Here is an 18607-nt window from a genome sequence, read left to right on the forward strand (position 1 = left end):
AGATTCAAATCTGGCTGCATTCAGCATAAGCTGACTGAAGTGCTCTTGGACCTTCCGTGAACTTCAGTGGAGCCAGGCAGAACTTTCTATGAGTCTGGGAGTACAGAAACCATGTGGACAGACTACTTCTGCAAAAAGGAGAGGGAAGAGTCGGGGAGACTTTGTCTTGTAGTTTCAGTACCAACTCAGCCACAGTAGAACAGAGCACCAAGTAGATTCCTAACATTCCAGACTCAAGGCCTTGTCTCTTAGGTGGCATTTCTGAACCCACCCTTGGCTGGGGAGAAGCTTGATGTCTTGAAAGGAAGGACACATTCCTGGATAGATTCACCACCTGCTAACTGATGTAGGTGGGGCACATCACTAGGAGCCAGGCAGTGGTCACCCTGGGGCTTTGGGTTAGAGTCAGTGCTGTGCTGGGTTTGGGTTTGACCCAGTGCAGTCCCTGTGGTGATGGCCCCAAGGGTGTTTTTGCCATCTGTCCCTCAGCTCCAGGAGTCTCAGCATGGTGAAAGACTCCATTTGTATGAAGAAAAGTATGGGAAAAGAGTAAGAGTGTACAACTGGTAATCCAGAGAATTCTACTGAATCATTACCAAGACCACAAAGGCGGTAACTCTCTGAGTCCATAAAAATCACAGTGTTACTCGGTTTGGGGTGCCCCTTAGGCAGATATGGCTGTGGCAACAAAGATTTTTTTCTTTAGAGATGAAGTTTCACCCTGTCACCTGGGCTGGAGTGCAATGGCATGATCTTGGCTCACTGCAACCTCCACCTCCTGGTTCAAGCAATTCTGCTGCCTCAGCCTCCCGAGAGTAGCTGGGATTAGAGGTGCTCTAATTACCCCCAGATAATTTTTTGTATTTTTTTTTTTGAGACAGAATCTTGCTGTCACCCAGGCTGGAGTGCTGTGGCATGATCTTGGCTCACTGCAAGCTCCGCCTCCCAGGTTCATGTCATTCTCCTGCCTCAGCCTCCTGAGTAGCTAGGACTATAGGTGCCCGCCACCGCACCAGGCTAATTTTTTGTATTTTTAGTAGAGACGGGGTTTCACCATGTTCGCCAGGATGGTCTCAATCTCCTGACCTCTTGATCTGCCGCCTTGCCCTCCCAAAGTGCTGGAATTATAGGTGTGAGCCACTGTACCTAGCCAATTTCTTGTATTTTTAGTAGAGACGGGATTTCACTATGTTGGCCAGGTTGATCTCAAACTCCTGACTTCATGATCCACCTACCTCAACCTTCCAAAGTGCTGGGATTGCAAGCATGATCCACCATACCTGGCCTGACCAAAGATTTAGATCACAACACTAAATCACCTTTGAATACCTAGAAAACCTTCCTCTGAGAAACACAGGTACAAGCAGTCCCAGACATGAAGACTACAATAAATAAATAACTCCTCAATGCCCAGACATTGACAAACATCCACATCTGTGACAATCCAGAGAAACATGGTATCTCCAAATTAAGTAAGGCACCAGGGGTCAGTCCCAGAAAGACAAGAGATTCACGACCTTTCAGACAAATAATTCAAAATAGCTGTTTTGAGGAACCACAACTACACGTAACATAACACAGAGAAGGAATTCAGAATTCCATCAGATATATTTGAAAAAGAGATTAAAAAGAGTCAAGCAGAAATTCTAGAGTTAAAAAATGCTGCTAACACACTGAAGAATGCATCAGAGATTTCTAATAGCAGAACTGGTCAGAAGAATCAGTGAGCTTGAAAATGGGCTATTTGAAAATACACTATTGGGGAGACCAAATAAAAAAGATTAAAGCCCACCTACAGGAACTGTCAGAGAGTGTTAAAAAGGCAAATCTAAGAATTGTTGGCCTTAGAGACGAGATAGAGGCTGGGCACAGTGGCTCACACCTATAATACCAGGACTTTGGAGGTTGAGATCCAAACCTCCTTTGGATCTACCTTTGGAGGTAGATCACCTGAGGTCAGGACACCAGGCCCGGCCAACATAGTGAAACCCCAAAATTAGTTGGGAGTGGTGGCATGTGCCTGGAATTCCAGCTACTTGGGAGACTGAGGCAGGGGACTCACTTGAACCCGGGAGGTGGAGGTTAGAGTGAGCTGGGATTGCTCTACCGCACTCCAGCCTGTGCAACAACAACAAAACTCTGTCTCAAAAAAAAAGAAGGTAGATAACAAACATCAGGGTAGAAAGTTTATTGAAAGGAAAAATGGAGAACTTCCCAAACCTAGAGAAAGGTATCAATATTCAAGTACAACAGTGTCACAGAATACCAAGCAGATTTTTTTTTCTTTGAGATGGAGTCTCACTCTGTTGCCCAGGTTGGAGTGCAGTAGCACTGTGTTGGCCCATTGCAACCTCCATCTCATGGCTTCAAGCAATTCTCCAACTTCAGCCTCCCAAGTAGCCGGATTATAGGCGCCCACCACCACACCCAGCTAATTTTTGTATTTTTTTTAGTAGAGACGGGGTTTCACCATGTTGGCCAGGCTGTCTCAAACTCCTGATCTCAGGTGGTATGCCTGCCTCGACTTAGCAAAGTGCTAGGATTATAGGCGTGGGCCACCACGCCCGGTCCACCAAGGAGACTTAACCCCAGTAATATTCTTAGGCCTTTAAGAATAAAATAACCAAAGATCAAGGACAAAGGAAAGACCTAAAAGCAGTGACAAGGGAAACAAATAAAATACAAAAAAAAAAAAAAAAGCTCCAATACATCTGTCAGCAGACTTCTTGGTGGAATCCCTAAAGGCCAAGAGAGAGCAGCATGACATACTTAAAGTGCTTAAGGAGAAAAACTTCCAGAATAGTAGATCCAGCAAAAATATCAAACACAAAGAAGAAATACTTCTGACAAACAAAAGATGAAGGATATCACCAATACCAGACTCGCTCTACAAGAAATGCAAAAAGGAGTTCTTCAATTACCAAATATAACTACAAAAAGTTTTCAAGATACAGACAATATAGTAAGATACAAATAGAAACAACAGAAAGTTTAAAAGGGGGATGAAATTAAAGTGTGAGTGTTTGTTACTTTTCTCTTTGCTTGTTTTTGCTATCAGTGTTAAGTTGTCATCAGTATCACCAGAGAAAATCACCTTCACAAAAAGGGAGACAGCAAGGAAAGAAAAAAAGAACACAGAATGATGAGGAAACAAAAATAAAGTTATAGGAGTAAGTCCTCATCCACAACATTGAATGTAAATGAACTAAGCTCTCCAATCAGGAGAAAGAGAGTGGCTGAGTGCAGAATTAAAAAGAGGCAATGACATACTGCCTAGAAGAAATGCCCTTTACCTATAAAGACACACAGAGACTGAAAATAAAGGGATGAAAAGAGATATTCTATGCAAACAAAAATGAGCAAAGAACAGGAGTAGCTGTATTTATGCCACAAAACTGATTTCAAAATAAAATCTGTAAGAACAAAGAAAGTCATTATATAACAATAAAGGGGCCAATTCAATAAGAAGGGTTAACAATTGCAAATATATATGCACCCAACACTGTAGCACACAGATATATATAAAGCACATATTATTAGAGCTAAAGAAAGATAGAGATCCAGTACACCAATGGCTAGAGACTTCAATACCGTACTTTTGGCATAGGGCAAGTCAGATCAATCAGACAGAAAATAACAAAACAGCATTGGACTTAGTATGCAGTATAGACCAGAGGGACCTGACACATATTTACAGAACATTTTATCTAAATTAGGGCTGCAGAATACACATTCTGCTCCTTAGCACATGCATCATCTCAAAGCCAGATCATAAGATAGGCCACAAAACAAGTCTTAAAACATTAAAAACAAAATGAAACAATATGAAATATCTTCTCTGACCATATGGAATAAAACTAGACATCAGTAACATGTGGAGCTTTTGAAAGTATAAAAGCAACTAGAAAATTTTTGGGGGAAAATTTTTCAGTTGGAAGAACAATTAAAATTTTCCAATTGTTTTTATAGTTTCAAACATCCTAGAATGACCAGAGGCCAACGAAGAGATTAAGAATAAAATTTAAAAACTGCTTGAAACAAGTAACAATAAAAACACAACATAACAAATCCTATGGGCGATAAATCTAAAACTGTCCCTGGAGCCAAAGAAAGGTCATCACCTAGTAATAACTGGGTTCATTCAACTGGGAAGTGTAACTATCAGAAATATATGTGGCCCCCAAACATCAGAGTACCTACACATATATAAGAAAATATTGACAGGTATGAAAGGGAATGCTTATGGCAAAACAAAAATATAGTAGGGGAATTCAACATCTACCTTAGAATAACGTATACAGCCTCCAGAACACCCCTAACCCCACAAAAAAAAAAAAAAAAAATCAATAGTTGACTTGAACCAGCACTAACAGGGAAGTTTATGACTATAAGTGCCTACATCAAAAAGGAAGAAAAACTTCAAATGAAACAACCTATTACTGGCAGCAATATACACCAATAAATTAGATAACCTAGAAGACACAGACACATTAACAATACAACCTACCAAGACTGAACTGTAAAGAAATAGAAAATATGAACAGATCAGTAATAGGTTAACAAGACTGAAGCCATAACAAAAAAATCTCACAGCAAAGAAAAGCCCAGGTTCAAGCAATTCTCTTATCTCAGCCTCTCAAGTAGCTGACATTATAGGCGCCTGCCACCATGCCTAGCTAATTTTTGTATTTTCAGTAGAGATAAGGTTTCACCATGTTGGCCAGGCTGGTCTTGAACTCCTGACCTCAGCCTCCCAAAATGCTGGGATTACAGACAGGAGCCACCATGGTTGGCCTCACTGTTGAATTTTACCAAACTTTTTTTTTTTTTGAGACCGAGTCTCACTCTGTCACCAGGCTATAGTGTAGTGGCATGGCTTTGGCTCACTGCAACCTCCGACTCCCAGGTTCAAGCAATTCTCCTGCCTTAGCCTCCTGAGTAGCTGGGATTACAGATGCATGCCACCATGCCTGGCCAATTTTTAAAATTTTTAGTAGAGCCAGGATGCTCTCCATCTCCACCCGCCTCAGCTTCCGAAAGTGCTGGGATTGCAGGTGTGAGCCACCACGCTCGGGCAAGTTTTACCAAACATTTAAAGAACTAACACCAATCCTACTCAAACTGTTCTGAAAAAGAGGAGGAAGAAATACCTCTAAACACATTGTATGAGCACAGTATTACTCATATACCAAAACCAGACAAAGACAATTAAAAAAAGAAAGCTACTGGGCAATATAAACAGAGGCCAAAATCCTTAACAAAATATAAGCAAACCAGATTCAAAAACACATTGAAAAGACCATTCATCATAGTATGCAGCCATAAAATGGAACAAGATAATTTCCTTGCATGGACATGGAATCCATTATCCCCTGCCAACTAATGCAGGAACCGAAAACCAAACACCACATGTTCTTACTTATAAGCGGGAACTGAACAATGTGAACAGAGGGAGGGCAACAACATACACTGGGGCTTGTTGGAAGGGATGGACAAGGGAGAGCATCAGGAAAAGTAGCTAATGCACATTAGGCTTAATACCAGGGAGTTGACAGGTGCAGCAAATCACCAAGGCACATGTTTACCTATGCAACAAACCTGCACATCCTGCACATGTACTCAAGAACTAACATAAAATAAAATAAAACAAAAACTATTCATTGTGACCAAGTGGAATTTAACACAGGCATGCAAGGATAGTTCAATATATGCAAATCAATCAGTATATCATATCAACAGAATGAAGGACAAAACCATATGATCATTTCAAATAATTCTGAAGACACACTTCATAAAATTCAACATCCCTTCATGATAAAAACTACTTAAAAACCAGATATAGAAAGAACAGACCTCTACATGATGAAAACCATATATTAATACAACAGACACAGCTAGTATCACACTGAATAGGGAAAAACTGAAAGCCTTTCTTTCCTTTAAGACCTGGAACACAACAAGAATGTCCACTTTTACCACTAACAAAACTAAGAACCAGTCTTTTAAATCCATAAACAAAATTGACAGACTAAGAAAAAAAGAGAGAAGACACCAACAAAATTAGAAGAGAAGACATTATAAAAGATATTCAGAAACAGGCTGGGTGTAGGGGCTCACGTCTGTAATTCCAGAACTTTGGGAGGCCAAGATGGGCAGATCACAAAGTCAGAAGTTCGAGACCATCCTGACCAATATAGTGAAACCTATATCAACTAAAAATACAAAAATTAGCCGGACATGGTGGTGTGCACCCATAGTCCTGGCTACTCAGGAGGCTGAGGCAGGAGAATTGCTTGAATCTGGGAAGCGGAGTTTGCAGTGAGCCAAGATTGCGCCTCTGCACTCCAGCCAGAGCAACACAGAGTGACTCTGTCTTGGGAAAGAAAAAAAGAGAAGAAAAGGAAAAAGATATTCAGAAAAAAAAGGATGAAAGAGATTATTATGAACAATAACATGGCAAAAACTAGATAATCTAGAAGATACGAACAAATTCTTTTTTTTTTTTTTTGAGACAAAATCTTGCTCTTGTCCCCCAGGCTGAAGTGCAATAGCACAATCTCAGCTCACTGCAACCTTTGCCTCCCAGGTTCAAGCGATTCTCCTGCCACAGCCTCTCGAGTAGCTGGGATTACAGACGCCTGCCACCACACCTGGCTAATATTTTTATATTTTTAGTAGAGATGTGGTTTCACCACATTGGCCAGGCTGGTCTCAAACTCCTGACCTCAGGTGGTCCACCCGCCTCAGCCTCCCAAAGTGTTGGGATTACAGATGTGAGCCACCACTGGAAGATATGAACAAATTCTAAGAAACGTGCTATATGTAGCAAATCTGCATCAAAAAGATTTAGGAATTTCGAACAGACCAGTAACAAAAAAGGTGCTTTAATTAGGGATTAAAATTCCCCTAACAAAGAAAAGCCCAGGACCAGATGGCCTTGCAGGTGAATTCTAATAAACACTCAAAGAAAAACACCAACTTTTTCCAAAAAATAGAAGAAAGAAGACATCTAAACTCATTTTATGAGGTCAACACCACCATAATATCAATGGCAGACAAAGACGTCACAAGAAAATGAGATGATAGGCCAACATTCCTATAAAACATAGATGGAAAAATCCTCAGTAAACTAGGAACAAATAGAATTGAGCAGCATATTAAAAGGATCATGCACCCTGAAAAAGTGAATTTATCCTTGGGAAATAATAATGGTGTGACACAGGCAAATAAATGTGATCTATCATACTAACAGAGGAAAAGGAAAAATGACATGATTATCTAAACAGATCCAGAAAAGGCATTTGAGAAAGCTCAAACTCTATTACTATTTAAAACTCTCAACAAAATAGGTACAGAAGGAATGGATCTCATGGTAAATGCTGTAATGGAAAAAGTACACAGCTAACATCATAATCACTGTGGGCAGAAATGAAAAGCTTTCCTTCTAAACCCTAAGTAAGAACACTCATTCTTGGCATTTGTTTAGAATCTAATACTGTTTGTTGTAGCCAGACAATTAGATAAGAAAAATAAATAAAAGAAATTCAATTTTTTTCATTTTTTTTTTGAGATGGAGTCTCACTCTGTCCAGGTTGGAGTGTAGTGGTGTGATATTGGCTCATTGCAATCTCTGCCTCCTGGGTTCCAGCAATTATCCTGCCTCAACTTCCTGAGCAGAGTAGTTGAGACCATAGGCATGTGCCACCATTCCCGGCTAATTTTTGTATTGTCAGTAGAGAATACAAAAGGGGTTTAACCATGTTGGCCAGGATGGTCTTGATCTCTTGACCTCGTCATCTGCCCACACTGGCATCCCAAAATGCTGGGATTACAGGAGTGAGCCACTGCGCCTGGTCATGGCATTCAAATTTTAAGTGAAGAAGTATAATTACCTGTATTTGCAGATACCAATTCTATATGCAGAAAACTCTATAGAGACTCAACAAAGAAAATTGTTAGAATTAATAATTCAGAGAAGATTCAGGATACAGAATTGGGATATAAAAATCAACTGCACTTTATATAGAAAAATCAAACTACTAAAAAGAAAAAAAAAATGAAGAAAACAGTCCATTTATGTAACAAAAAAAATCTTAGTAATAAATATAACCAAAGAAACGAAACATTTGTACATGGAAAACTATAAAATGCTGATACAGAAAATTAAAGACACACATAAATGAAAAACATCTGTACTCATGGTTTGGAAGTATTAATATAAATACTGTTAAAATGTCCATACTACCCACAGTAATCCACAAATTCAATGTAATCTCAAGCAAAATCCCAACTACATTGAGTCTATGGATTACTGTGGGTAGTATGCAATTTTAGAAGAGAAAAAGTCTTCTAAAATTCACATGAAATCACGAAAGATTTCCAATACCTAAAGTAATCTTAGGAAGAAAAACAAAACTAAAGGCATCAAATGACTTGATTTCAAAACACACCTCAAAGGTATAGTAATAAAAACAGTAGGGTACTGACATAAACACAGATATACAGACGAAAAGAACAGAACAGAGAGCTCAGAAATAAATACAATTATGAACAACTGCTCTCTGACAAATGTACCAAGAATAAATACGGGGGAGGAAAAGTAAAGTGTTTTCAATAAACTGTAATGGAAAAATGGCATTGTTTGATACAGAATCATAAAACTCAACTATCACTTCATATTATATACAAAAATCATCTCAAAATGGCTTAAAGGCCAAGACCCAACTGAAAAAGTACTAGAACACAGAGAAAAATATTGCTTACTTCAGGTTAAATGAAATAAAGAAGACTCAGAAAGACGAACACTTCATTATCTCACTTACGTATGTACACTCTAAAAACATTAAACTCACAGAAGCACAATGTGAATGATGACCATAAGGAGGGAAATATGGGAAGATGTCAGTCAAGAGTCACTATGTTTCAGTTATGCAGAAGTAGATTCTGGGTATGTAACATACAAGATGATGACTGTACCAGTCTGTATAGTATTGCTATAAAGAAATACCTGAGGTTGGGCGCCCTGGCTCATGCCTGTTATCCCAGCACTTTGGGAGGCCGAGGTAGATGGATCGCCTGAGGTCAGGAATTCAAGACCGGCCTGGCTAACATAGTGAAACCCCATCTCTATTAAAAATACAAAAAATCAGCCAGGCATGGTGGTGGGAGCCTGTAATCCCAGCTACTTGGGAGGCTGAAGTTGGAGAATTGCTTGAACCCAGGAGGTGGAGGTTGCAGTGAGCTGAGATTGCACCCCAGCCTGGGCAATAAGAGTGAAAACTCTGTCTGAAAAAAAAAAAAAAGCTGAGACCAGGTACTTTTGAAGGAAAGAGAATTATCTGGCTCACAGTAGTGCAAACTATAAAATAAGTATGACACCATCATCTGCTTCTGGCAAGAGATTCAGACCAGCTTCCACTAATGGCAGAAGGCCAGGAAGGGGAGGAGATAGCAGAGATCATAGCAAGAGAAGGAAGAGAAGAACAGAGGCAATGGGCTCTTTTTTAATAACAACTCTGTCAGGAACTAGCAGTGTGAGAGTTCACTGACATCCCTAGCCACAGAGAAGCATTAATTTACTTATGAGAGAGCCCTCCCCATGACCCAAACACTCCCCAGGAGACCCGCACTTCTAACACTGGGATCAAATGTTACCACTGAATTTAGGGGAACAAACATTGAAATTACAGCATTATCTCTGTGCCCCCACTCAAATTTCATGTACTTTTTACATACAAAATAACATAATTAATTTCCATTAGCCCCAAAAAGTCTTAACTTGTTCCTGCATCAACTCGAAAGTCCAGAGTCTCACCTGAGATGCAAGGCAAGTTCCTTACAGCTGTGAGCTTGTAAAATCAAAAATGAATTATTCACTTCCAAGATATAATGGAACAGACATTGGGTAACAATGCTTTTCTGAAAAGGATAAATCAAGTCAAGAAGGGAATAACAGCCTGTATACAAGCCTGAAAACTAGCAGGGCACACACTGAGTCTTCAAGCTTCAAAGTAATTTTTCTTGACTCCAAGTCCCATATTTTGGACATATTGGTGTCAGCAGTAGGCTCCTAAGGCCATAAGCTGCTCCACCCACATGGCATTGCTGCACACAGGCCATGTGACTGCTCTCATGGGTTAAAGTTGAATTTCTGCAGTTTTTCCAGTCTGGACTTGCATGCTGCCACTGGCACTATCAACCTGATGTCTGTAGAACTGTGGCCCTGCTCCCATACCTCCATTAGGCACTGTCCTACCAGAGGTCTCTCTGTGGAGGCTGTCCCTGTGGTAGGCTTCTGTGTGGGCATCCAGGTTTCTTATATATCCTCTGAAATCTAGGTAGAAGCTGCCAAGGTTCCATGGCTCTTGCACTGTAGGCAACACAGACTTAACACCTGTAGAAGTCATCAAGGCTTAAAGTTTAAGTTCTCTAGAGTGGTGGAGGATGGGTGGAATAGCATCCTGGGGTGGCTCATGGCAGCAATGCCTTGGCTTGTCCCTCCCTACTTTCCAGACCTTTCTATTCTCCCCGGTCTCCAGGGTTGTGAGGAGAGGGGCGACCTTCAACATTTCTGAAACGCTTTTAGGGACTTTTTCCAATGAGCGTGAAGATTAGCACCTGGTTCCCTTTTACTCATGCTAATCTCTCTAGTAAGTGCTTGCTCTGCAGCACCCTTGGATTCCTTTCCTGAAAATGCTTTCCTATTACATTTCTTTTCCAAATTTTATAATCTGCTTGTCTTTTAATTGTAAATTCCATCTTTAGTTCATTCCTTTGCTGCTGGTTTAGATAGTAAGCTGTTAAAAGTAGCCACATAACTTATCGAAAGTTTGCTGTTTAGAAGTTTTTTCTGCCCCTTACCCTAGGTCATCACCCTTAAGTTCAGCTTCCTGCCAAACCCTAGGGCAATGGAAACAACACAGCCAGGTTCTCTGCTGCAAAGTAACAACAGTGACTTTTGTTCCAGTTCTCAGTAAGTTCATCATTTCCATCTGAGATCTCATCAGCAAATCTTTCACTTTCTCTATCAGCTTTTTGGCCAGAAACAGTTTACCAGTCTCTAACAAGCTCCAAAGTTACCCTTGCTGGACTTCTTCTGAGCCTCATCAGAATAACCCATTCATTATAATACAAACTTTTCCTAGCCTGGTCCTTCAACTCTTTGAACCTCCTGCCTATTACCCAGTTCCAAATTTGCTTCCACATTTTCAGGTATCTTTTAGCAAAAAGTGGTATCCCATTTCTAAATATTGATTTTCTGTATTAGTGTATTTACTGTTGCTATAAAGAAATGCCCAAGGCAGGGTAATATATAAAGGAAAGAGGTTTATATGGCTCAGCTGTACAAGAAATATGGGACCAAGACCTGCTTCTGGTGAGGGCTTTGGAAGGGGAAGGGGAACTGGTATATACAGAGATCATATGGCAAGAGAAACACGAAAGGTGCCAGTACTTTCGTATTTATATATATGTTCATCAAATTATCAGGCTGTACACCTTAAATGTATACAACTTTCACTGTCAACTATACTTTAATATAAAAATAAAAAACATAAAAAATAAACAAAAAACTTACTTAAAAACAGTAAAACAAATTGTCCTAGGAAATCAGTTTTATCAGAATTAGGAGAAAATAGACATTTGTAAATTTACCAGCATATATTCATGTACACCTTTATTCTGCTCTAAGTCGTAATAAACATGGGTGACTGTCAGCCATCACATCCCCTGTAACTTGCACACATACGCCCAGATGGCCTGAAGTAACTGAAGAATCACAAAAGAAGTGCAAATGCCCTGCCCCGCCTTAACGGATGACATTCCACCACAAAAGAAGTGAAAATGGGCAGTCCTTGCCTTAAGCGATGACATTATCTTGTGAAATTCCTTTTCCTGGCTCATCCTGGCTCAAAAAGCTCCCCTACTGAGCACCTTCTGACTCCCACTCCAGCCCGCCAGAGAACAACCCCCCTTTGACTGTAATTTTCCTTTACCTACCCAAATCCTATAAAATGGCCCCACCCTTATCTCCCTTCGCTGAGTCTCTTTTCGGACTCAGCCTGCCTGCACCCAGGTGATTAAACAGCTTTATCGCTCACACAAAGCTTGTTTGGTGGTCTCTTCACATGGACGCACATGACAGTGACTATTTGTAAGGGAAGCAAATATTTTAATCTTATGTGATTTTATAACACTTATGAATATATAAGATTATTTACATCTTATTACATTTTGCCAAGACTTCTGTCTATATAATGTCAATATAATTCTTTTGAAAAGAAATACTGAATGGCTACCAATACCCCCAAGAGAAACCGCAGCAGTTTTAGAAGGCACTTACTTAATCATTTCAAAAAGCTTTGGATCTGACACTTTAATATTTCGTGCCATATTCCAGGACAGATGCACCATGGGTACCGGTGACTTCACACTTTTCAATTTGTTCCATTCGTACCGTTCCACTGCCAATTTATACTGGCAGGCTAGGAGGAAAAAAGCAACAGTCATAAAGTAACCCAAAGTAATAGAACATATGAAGATAACTATTATTTATCACCTCTAAGGCGATAAATAATGAGCTTTTTTCCAAGCCCATTGGAAAAAGTCCCTAAAAGCATAACTTCAATATCAGTTCTGAAAACCTGGAAACACTGTAAGACTATTATGTTTTGTGATAACTGTGGTTGAAAAAATCTAATGTAAAGAGCACTCACAATATGCAAGACATTGTGCTAGGTTCTTTTAACATCTTATCTCATTTTATTCTTTCAAGGCCTTCATTTGGTAGAAGAAAGTGGTTTGGTAGAAGAAAAAATGAAGGCCTGAGAGTTAAAAAAAAAAAAACAACAAAACTTGCCCAAAGTCATAAAGTTAACAATGTAGAGACATGGTCTATTTCAGGTCTTTCTAACTGTTAAGGCCAGATTATTTATTTATGTATATCAAATACTATGACATTTTTGGGCTGCACATACGGTATATATCACATCAACTGAAAATTCTAATGAACAACTACAATGCTTTACTCAGTAAAGGGCTTCCTTTATAAAAACATAATCTAGCACCCTAAAAGTATATCTTGTATTTCTGCAAAGAAAATGTTTATATTTTTAAAAAATCTGTGTTCTTGGATTGCCATTTTTAAGCTAAATTTAATTTCTGTATTAAAAACTGGTATTTTTTTCCTACAAGAGATACTATTTCTATTTTCAGTGAGTTATTTTCTACTAGTAAAATAATATCTACTAGGTAACCCTTTAAAATATAAACTTTGTTGGTATTATTATTCAGAATACCTGTAAGTGGACCAACATTCCAGGCAATGTTATTGCACCAGCCAACAGCTTGAACCCAATGTACAGTGCCTGCATTTATCCAGACCAAATCTCCAGGTCGCTGAATAAATCTATACACAGGAACATTTGCTTCATAAAGATCTTCAAGGTTGGGCCACCAAGAACTCATTAAAAAATTCAAATTATTTCTGAAAAAGAAAATAATGAAAATCAAGTTGAAAAGTGTTTTATTTCTAAAAAAGAAAATAATGAAAAATCACCTTGAAAATTAATCGAATTAAAACAGATTTAACAAGAGTTAAAAAAATGCTTTAAATTTTTCTTCCATTAATACTTTGTATCACAGGGCTGGGTGCAGTGGCTCTTGCATGTAATCCCAGCACTTTGGGAGGCTGTGGCAGGCAGGTCATTTGAGGTCAGAAATTTGAAACTAGCCTGGCCAATACAATGAAACCCCGTCTCTACTACACACACACACACACACACACACACACACACAACACACACACACACACACAGGCAAACATTGTGGCACGTGCTTGTAATCCCAGATATTCATAAGGCTGAGGCATGAGAATTACTTGAACCTGGGAGAAGGAGGTTGCAGTGAGCCATGATTGCACCACAGTACTCCTGTGTGGGCAACAGAGAGAGAGAGACTACTGCAAACAAAACAAAACATAAGCAAATAAAAAAAGATTTGGCATCACAAAAGCATTGCAACAAGAACTGCCTCTTTCATTTCCTGTTGAAGACTTGGGCCAGGGTCCTGAGAAAAATTAATTGCAGGTGAATACTGATAGACTTATCCAAAGATCAGCTACTATAAGCTTAAACTTACTGTTCAAAAGTCTACAAATTAATATTTAAGTTTCTAATTACAGTTAAACATACTGATTTTTAATTTTGTTTCAATAAGAAATATTTTGACTCATCCTTTCTTTTTAACTAAAAAACCTCAATACTCTGAAATCTCTAAAAATGAAAACTCTGGTTAGAAATCACATTAAGTCATTTAAATCTTAATCATAATTACTGTGGTAGATATAAGAACCAGGACCTCCTCTCAATATTCCTGAGTCAGGGGTGAGAAGGAGAGCAGAAATCATCCTCTACTGCTGTCTGGAATCCTAGGCAGGAAAGGGGAGTAAGGACAGAATATCTATTTGCATAGGCTTTTAGGAATTAGGTGACTTAAGGCAGCTGAAAAAACTAGCACAAGAACCCATATACACATATGCAAACCACCACTGGCACCAATACAGACAGATAAAATTATGAAGTTTTAATACAAAAGTCATTTTTTTGTTATTCTCCTTCATCAGATTTTCTGTATTGTTGCCCAGGTGTGGTGGCTCACACCTGTAATCCCAGCACTTTGGGAGGCCCAGGAGGGAGGATTAGTTGAGGTCAGGAGTTCAAGATCAGCCTAGCCAACAAGGCAAAAACCCCAGCTCTAATAAAAATACAAAAATTAGCCAAGCATGGTGGTGCATAGCTGTGAACCCAGCTACTTGGGAGTGTGAGGCAGGAAAATTTATTGCACTTGGGAGGTGGAGGTTACAGTGAGCTGAGATTGCGCCACTGCACTCCAGCCTGGGGGACAGAGCAAGACTCCATATAAAAAAAAACCCAAACAAACAAACATTGTTTTTTTCAATATTGTGATGTACTGCACAGTAACTACATTAAGTTTTCTATTAAGAATTTAGTAAAATATTTCAAATTAAGTTTTCTCAAGAGGAAGAAATTCACATAGTTGAAAATGTTTCAAATTTAAGAACTAGCTTTTGCTTTGTTTCTATATTTTATCTTTAAAAAATGACAAAAATCTGGAGTTGTCTATATGAAATCTTAGTCTGTTTCATTTTATTCTCCTAAAATTGCTTTTGACTTCAGCAGAGGTTAGCAATTCAAGGAATGTTTTGTATGTGGAGACAGAGTCTTGCTCTGTTGCTCAGGCTAGAATGCAATGGTGCAATTTTAGCTCACTGCAACCTCTGCTTCCTGATTCTATCAATTCTCCTGCCTCAGCCTCCCAAACAGCTGGGACTACAGGTACACATGACCATGACCTGCTAATTTTTGTATTTTTTGTAGAGATAGGGTTTCACCATGTTGATCAGGCTGTTCTTGAACTCCTGACCTCAAATGATCGGCCCTCTTTGGCCTTCCAAAGTGTTGAGATTACAGGCATGAGTCACTGTGCCCAGCATGTTTCCCATAAACTTTAAAAAAGTTGCCAGTAAACAGGAAGCAAAATGAAAAAAAGAAAGGAAAAGGAAAAAATTATAAGCATAGCACAAATCTGACCTTATCTTACTCATATACTACCAATATAAAATGAGAAAATTTTGTATTTAAAAAAAAGGCAGCAAAACCAACAAATGCAGACAGTATTTTTTTCAAAAGTTCAAAACAACGGCTAATTACATATAGGGAGATACTTTATGCAAAATAAAGTTACAAGGAAACTGCAAAGAGGACTGCAAAGTTTTTGAACTTAAAGATAAATAAATAATTTTAACTTCATATTTTTATTATTCCCAATCTTTAATTTTTCAGATATCACATTCTCCCCTCCCCTCAACAATCATTAACCTAAGGTCACTTCTCTGTTCAGAAAGGAAAAAAGTTAAATCCTGAAAATGGCAGTTCTCATTAAGGAAAAATGAACAGAAGTCATTATATTTAAATGTTAACAAGAACTGCAGTATACAACCTCACAGTTTTAAGAAAAAAATTCTCTGTGTAGCACAATAGGGATTCCCCCGTATAAACTTCTTTTTTCCTTGTTTGCCCTTGCTGTTTCTGTGTATTTGGAGTTTCCTAGGTTCAGAACAAAGAGTTCAGATCAAAGTGTTTATTGATGTTTTAAATGTTAAAAAACATCACCTTTGCTATGCTGAGGAAACCTTACGCATCACACAACAAAGGCAACAAAAAGTGATTATTTCTTGCCAGTAGGTAAGAAAATTAACTTTATGTTTTAATAAGATGCACTTTTTACCAAATAAAATGTAAAGACATTCCAAAAGGTTAAAGTAGAAATTATTTTGTGAAACATGCATATTGATTATAATGTAACCTTCATATATAATTCTCTATGAGAATTTCATCTTTTTTTTACAATATGTTTTAAGTACGTAATACAGTTTCAATTATGTCTGTATTTTTCCACTACTTCTTTACAAACTCTAAAAAACAAATCCTGTGATTCCTTTGTTATTGATATTTTTAGGCTGAATTACAAAGATACACAAGATTGAGTTACTAAGCTACAAGGGTGCCTTATTTTATAATTTCCCGTAATTTCTAAAAACAATGTAAGTAAAATTTTTCTTTAAGGCACACTTGTCAAATCTGGAAGAATGCACGACATTTTTACATTAACATAAAAAACAATTTACTCTCTTATCAATTCATACCTATCACCACTGCAGAGACTACTTCATGGCATCTTTCTGTTTGTTTGTTTTGAGACAGAGTCTCAGTCTTGTCACCTAGGATAGAATGCCATAGCATGTTTATGGCTCACTGCAGCCTCAACCACCAAGGCTCAAATGATATTCCCATCTCAGTGTCCCGAGTATCAAGGACCACAAATGCAGGCTAATTATTGTGATTTTGCCATATTCCTTAGGCTGGTCTCAAACTTCTAGGTTCAAGACATCCATCTGCCTCAGCATTCCCAAGTGCTGAGACTGCAGGCACAAGACACTGTGTTTGGCATGGCATCTTTTCATTAAGTATTTAGATAACATAAAAGATTTAAAATCAAATCACTTAAAAAAATTTCTGCTGAGCAGTAAGTAAAACCACTGATAGCTGCATTAAGAAACTCAGCTTTGCACTTTGTCCTTTACAACTATTTTCTCATAGTTACGTTAAATGAAAGTTTAGTTCAGAAACCTACTTTTCACAGAAGTCATTCAGAACACCCCAATAATCCTCAGGTACAACAAACCATTCACAATCTCCTGGACCAATATTTATGTTAACAGAGCAGAAGTTGTTATTTTCTTGGTGACCTGAAAAGTAAAAGAAAATTAAAGTCACAACTGCAGCAGCATATGGACTGAGTGAAAAATACATGCTTAGAACTTTGACTAGAACATAATACACAATACATATTAGCTATAGCATTACTATTCCTTCTCTATAAACGACTTCTCAATTCTCACAAATAGTATCAGAAACCTTATTAAGAAGAGAAAGGTATAGTGTTCAAAATGTAACCTGTCTCCTAGCACTCTTAGCTCCTACCACATGTCAAATGTTAGCATATAATGTAAAGAATCACAACTCTTCCACAATGAGTAGGTGGATGGCACTGCCCATGGCAAGGGGCTTTAAAAATAAAAACTACAAATATTAGGACACCACGGGCACCTACCCATGGTGAAAGAGTTAGAAACATTTACATTACATACCATATATATTATCTTAGCTTATGATCTATCAGCAATCTCAACATTTTAGAACACATTAAAGATCATATCAGAATATGAAGTGTATTATAGCAGGCATTATTTCTACTAATGCAATACTGGAATAAAATCTCCATATACAGAAATTCAAAACAATGTTTCTTTAAATTATATCTGGCAAACTAAAACATACTACATTTCTTCTAAGGAATTCCTTAACAGTTCCATAGGACACTGTTGAAGTACTAATGTTATACAAAGAAACCAAAAAACCCAAACACTTTAGAGACAAATGACAAGGAGATTATTAAAAGTTTGGTTATTCCTCTGCTAGATTTTAAAAGAAAAATGACATTTTTCATTTCACGTGATTTATTTCATTTTCACTGTGAAAATGAAAGGTGTTTAATATCTACATTTATTTGCACTGTATTATTCATTGGACAGATCTGTGAAAAATATCATGTGCCAGTCTCATTGACCTGTTGAATGAAAGTTCCATGAATTTTGTCAGAAACAGAGATTGAATATCTTCACTTGTCTTAAAAAAAAACAGGTCAATGATTTAGCAATGATGAGGTTGTATTGCTATTTTTAGAGCTCTGAGTTGAGATGGAAATTTTTCTGAAGAAGTACCACATTCTGCCACTGTTATTGACCACTTACTGGCCATGAAATTTTACTGCAGGCTTCCAAACATTTCTTGATAAATTCAACCTAAAAATTACAAGGCAAAGAGAACTTACATGTGAAACTTTTAGGATGATAAATCATTCTGAAGACAAAAGAAATTTTTGAATTGCAAGTAGTATCAAGCTGCTTTTATACACTACTTCTTATGCTACTAAAAACAAGAAGCTAAATCTCCAGTAGCACAGACAT

At 38.1% G+C, this 18607-nt stretch overlaps 1 protein-coding gene across 1 annotated transcript in view; it reads right to left on the minus strand.

The window, feature by feature from the left end:
* The window catches only part of LOC117062424 (lysine-specific demethylase 6A-like), a 215907-nt gene that overhangs the window by 26121 nt on the left and 171179 nt on the right, over window positions 1–18607 (minus strand). Inside the window, 3 exon segments of the mRNA XM_033175981.1 lie at window positions 12341–12482; window positions 13296–13483; window positions 17212–17326. Of these exon segments, the coding sequence (XP_033031872.1) occupies window positions 12341–12482; window positions 13296–13483; window positions 17212–17326 (445 nt within the window).

Source organism: Trachypithecus francoisi, unplaced genomic scaffold (assembly GCF_009764315.1).
Source record: "Trachypithecus francoisi isolate TF-2019V2 unplaced genomic scaffold, Tfra_2.0 Contig00131, whole genome shotgun sequence".
NCBI classification, from domain to species: Eukaryota; Metazoa; Chordata; class Mammalia; order Primates; family Cercopithecidae; genus Trachypithecus; species Trachypithecus francoisi.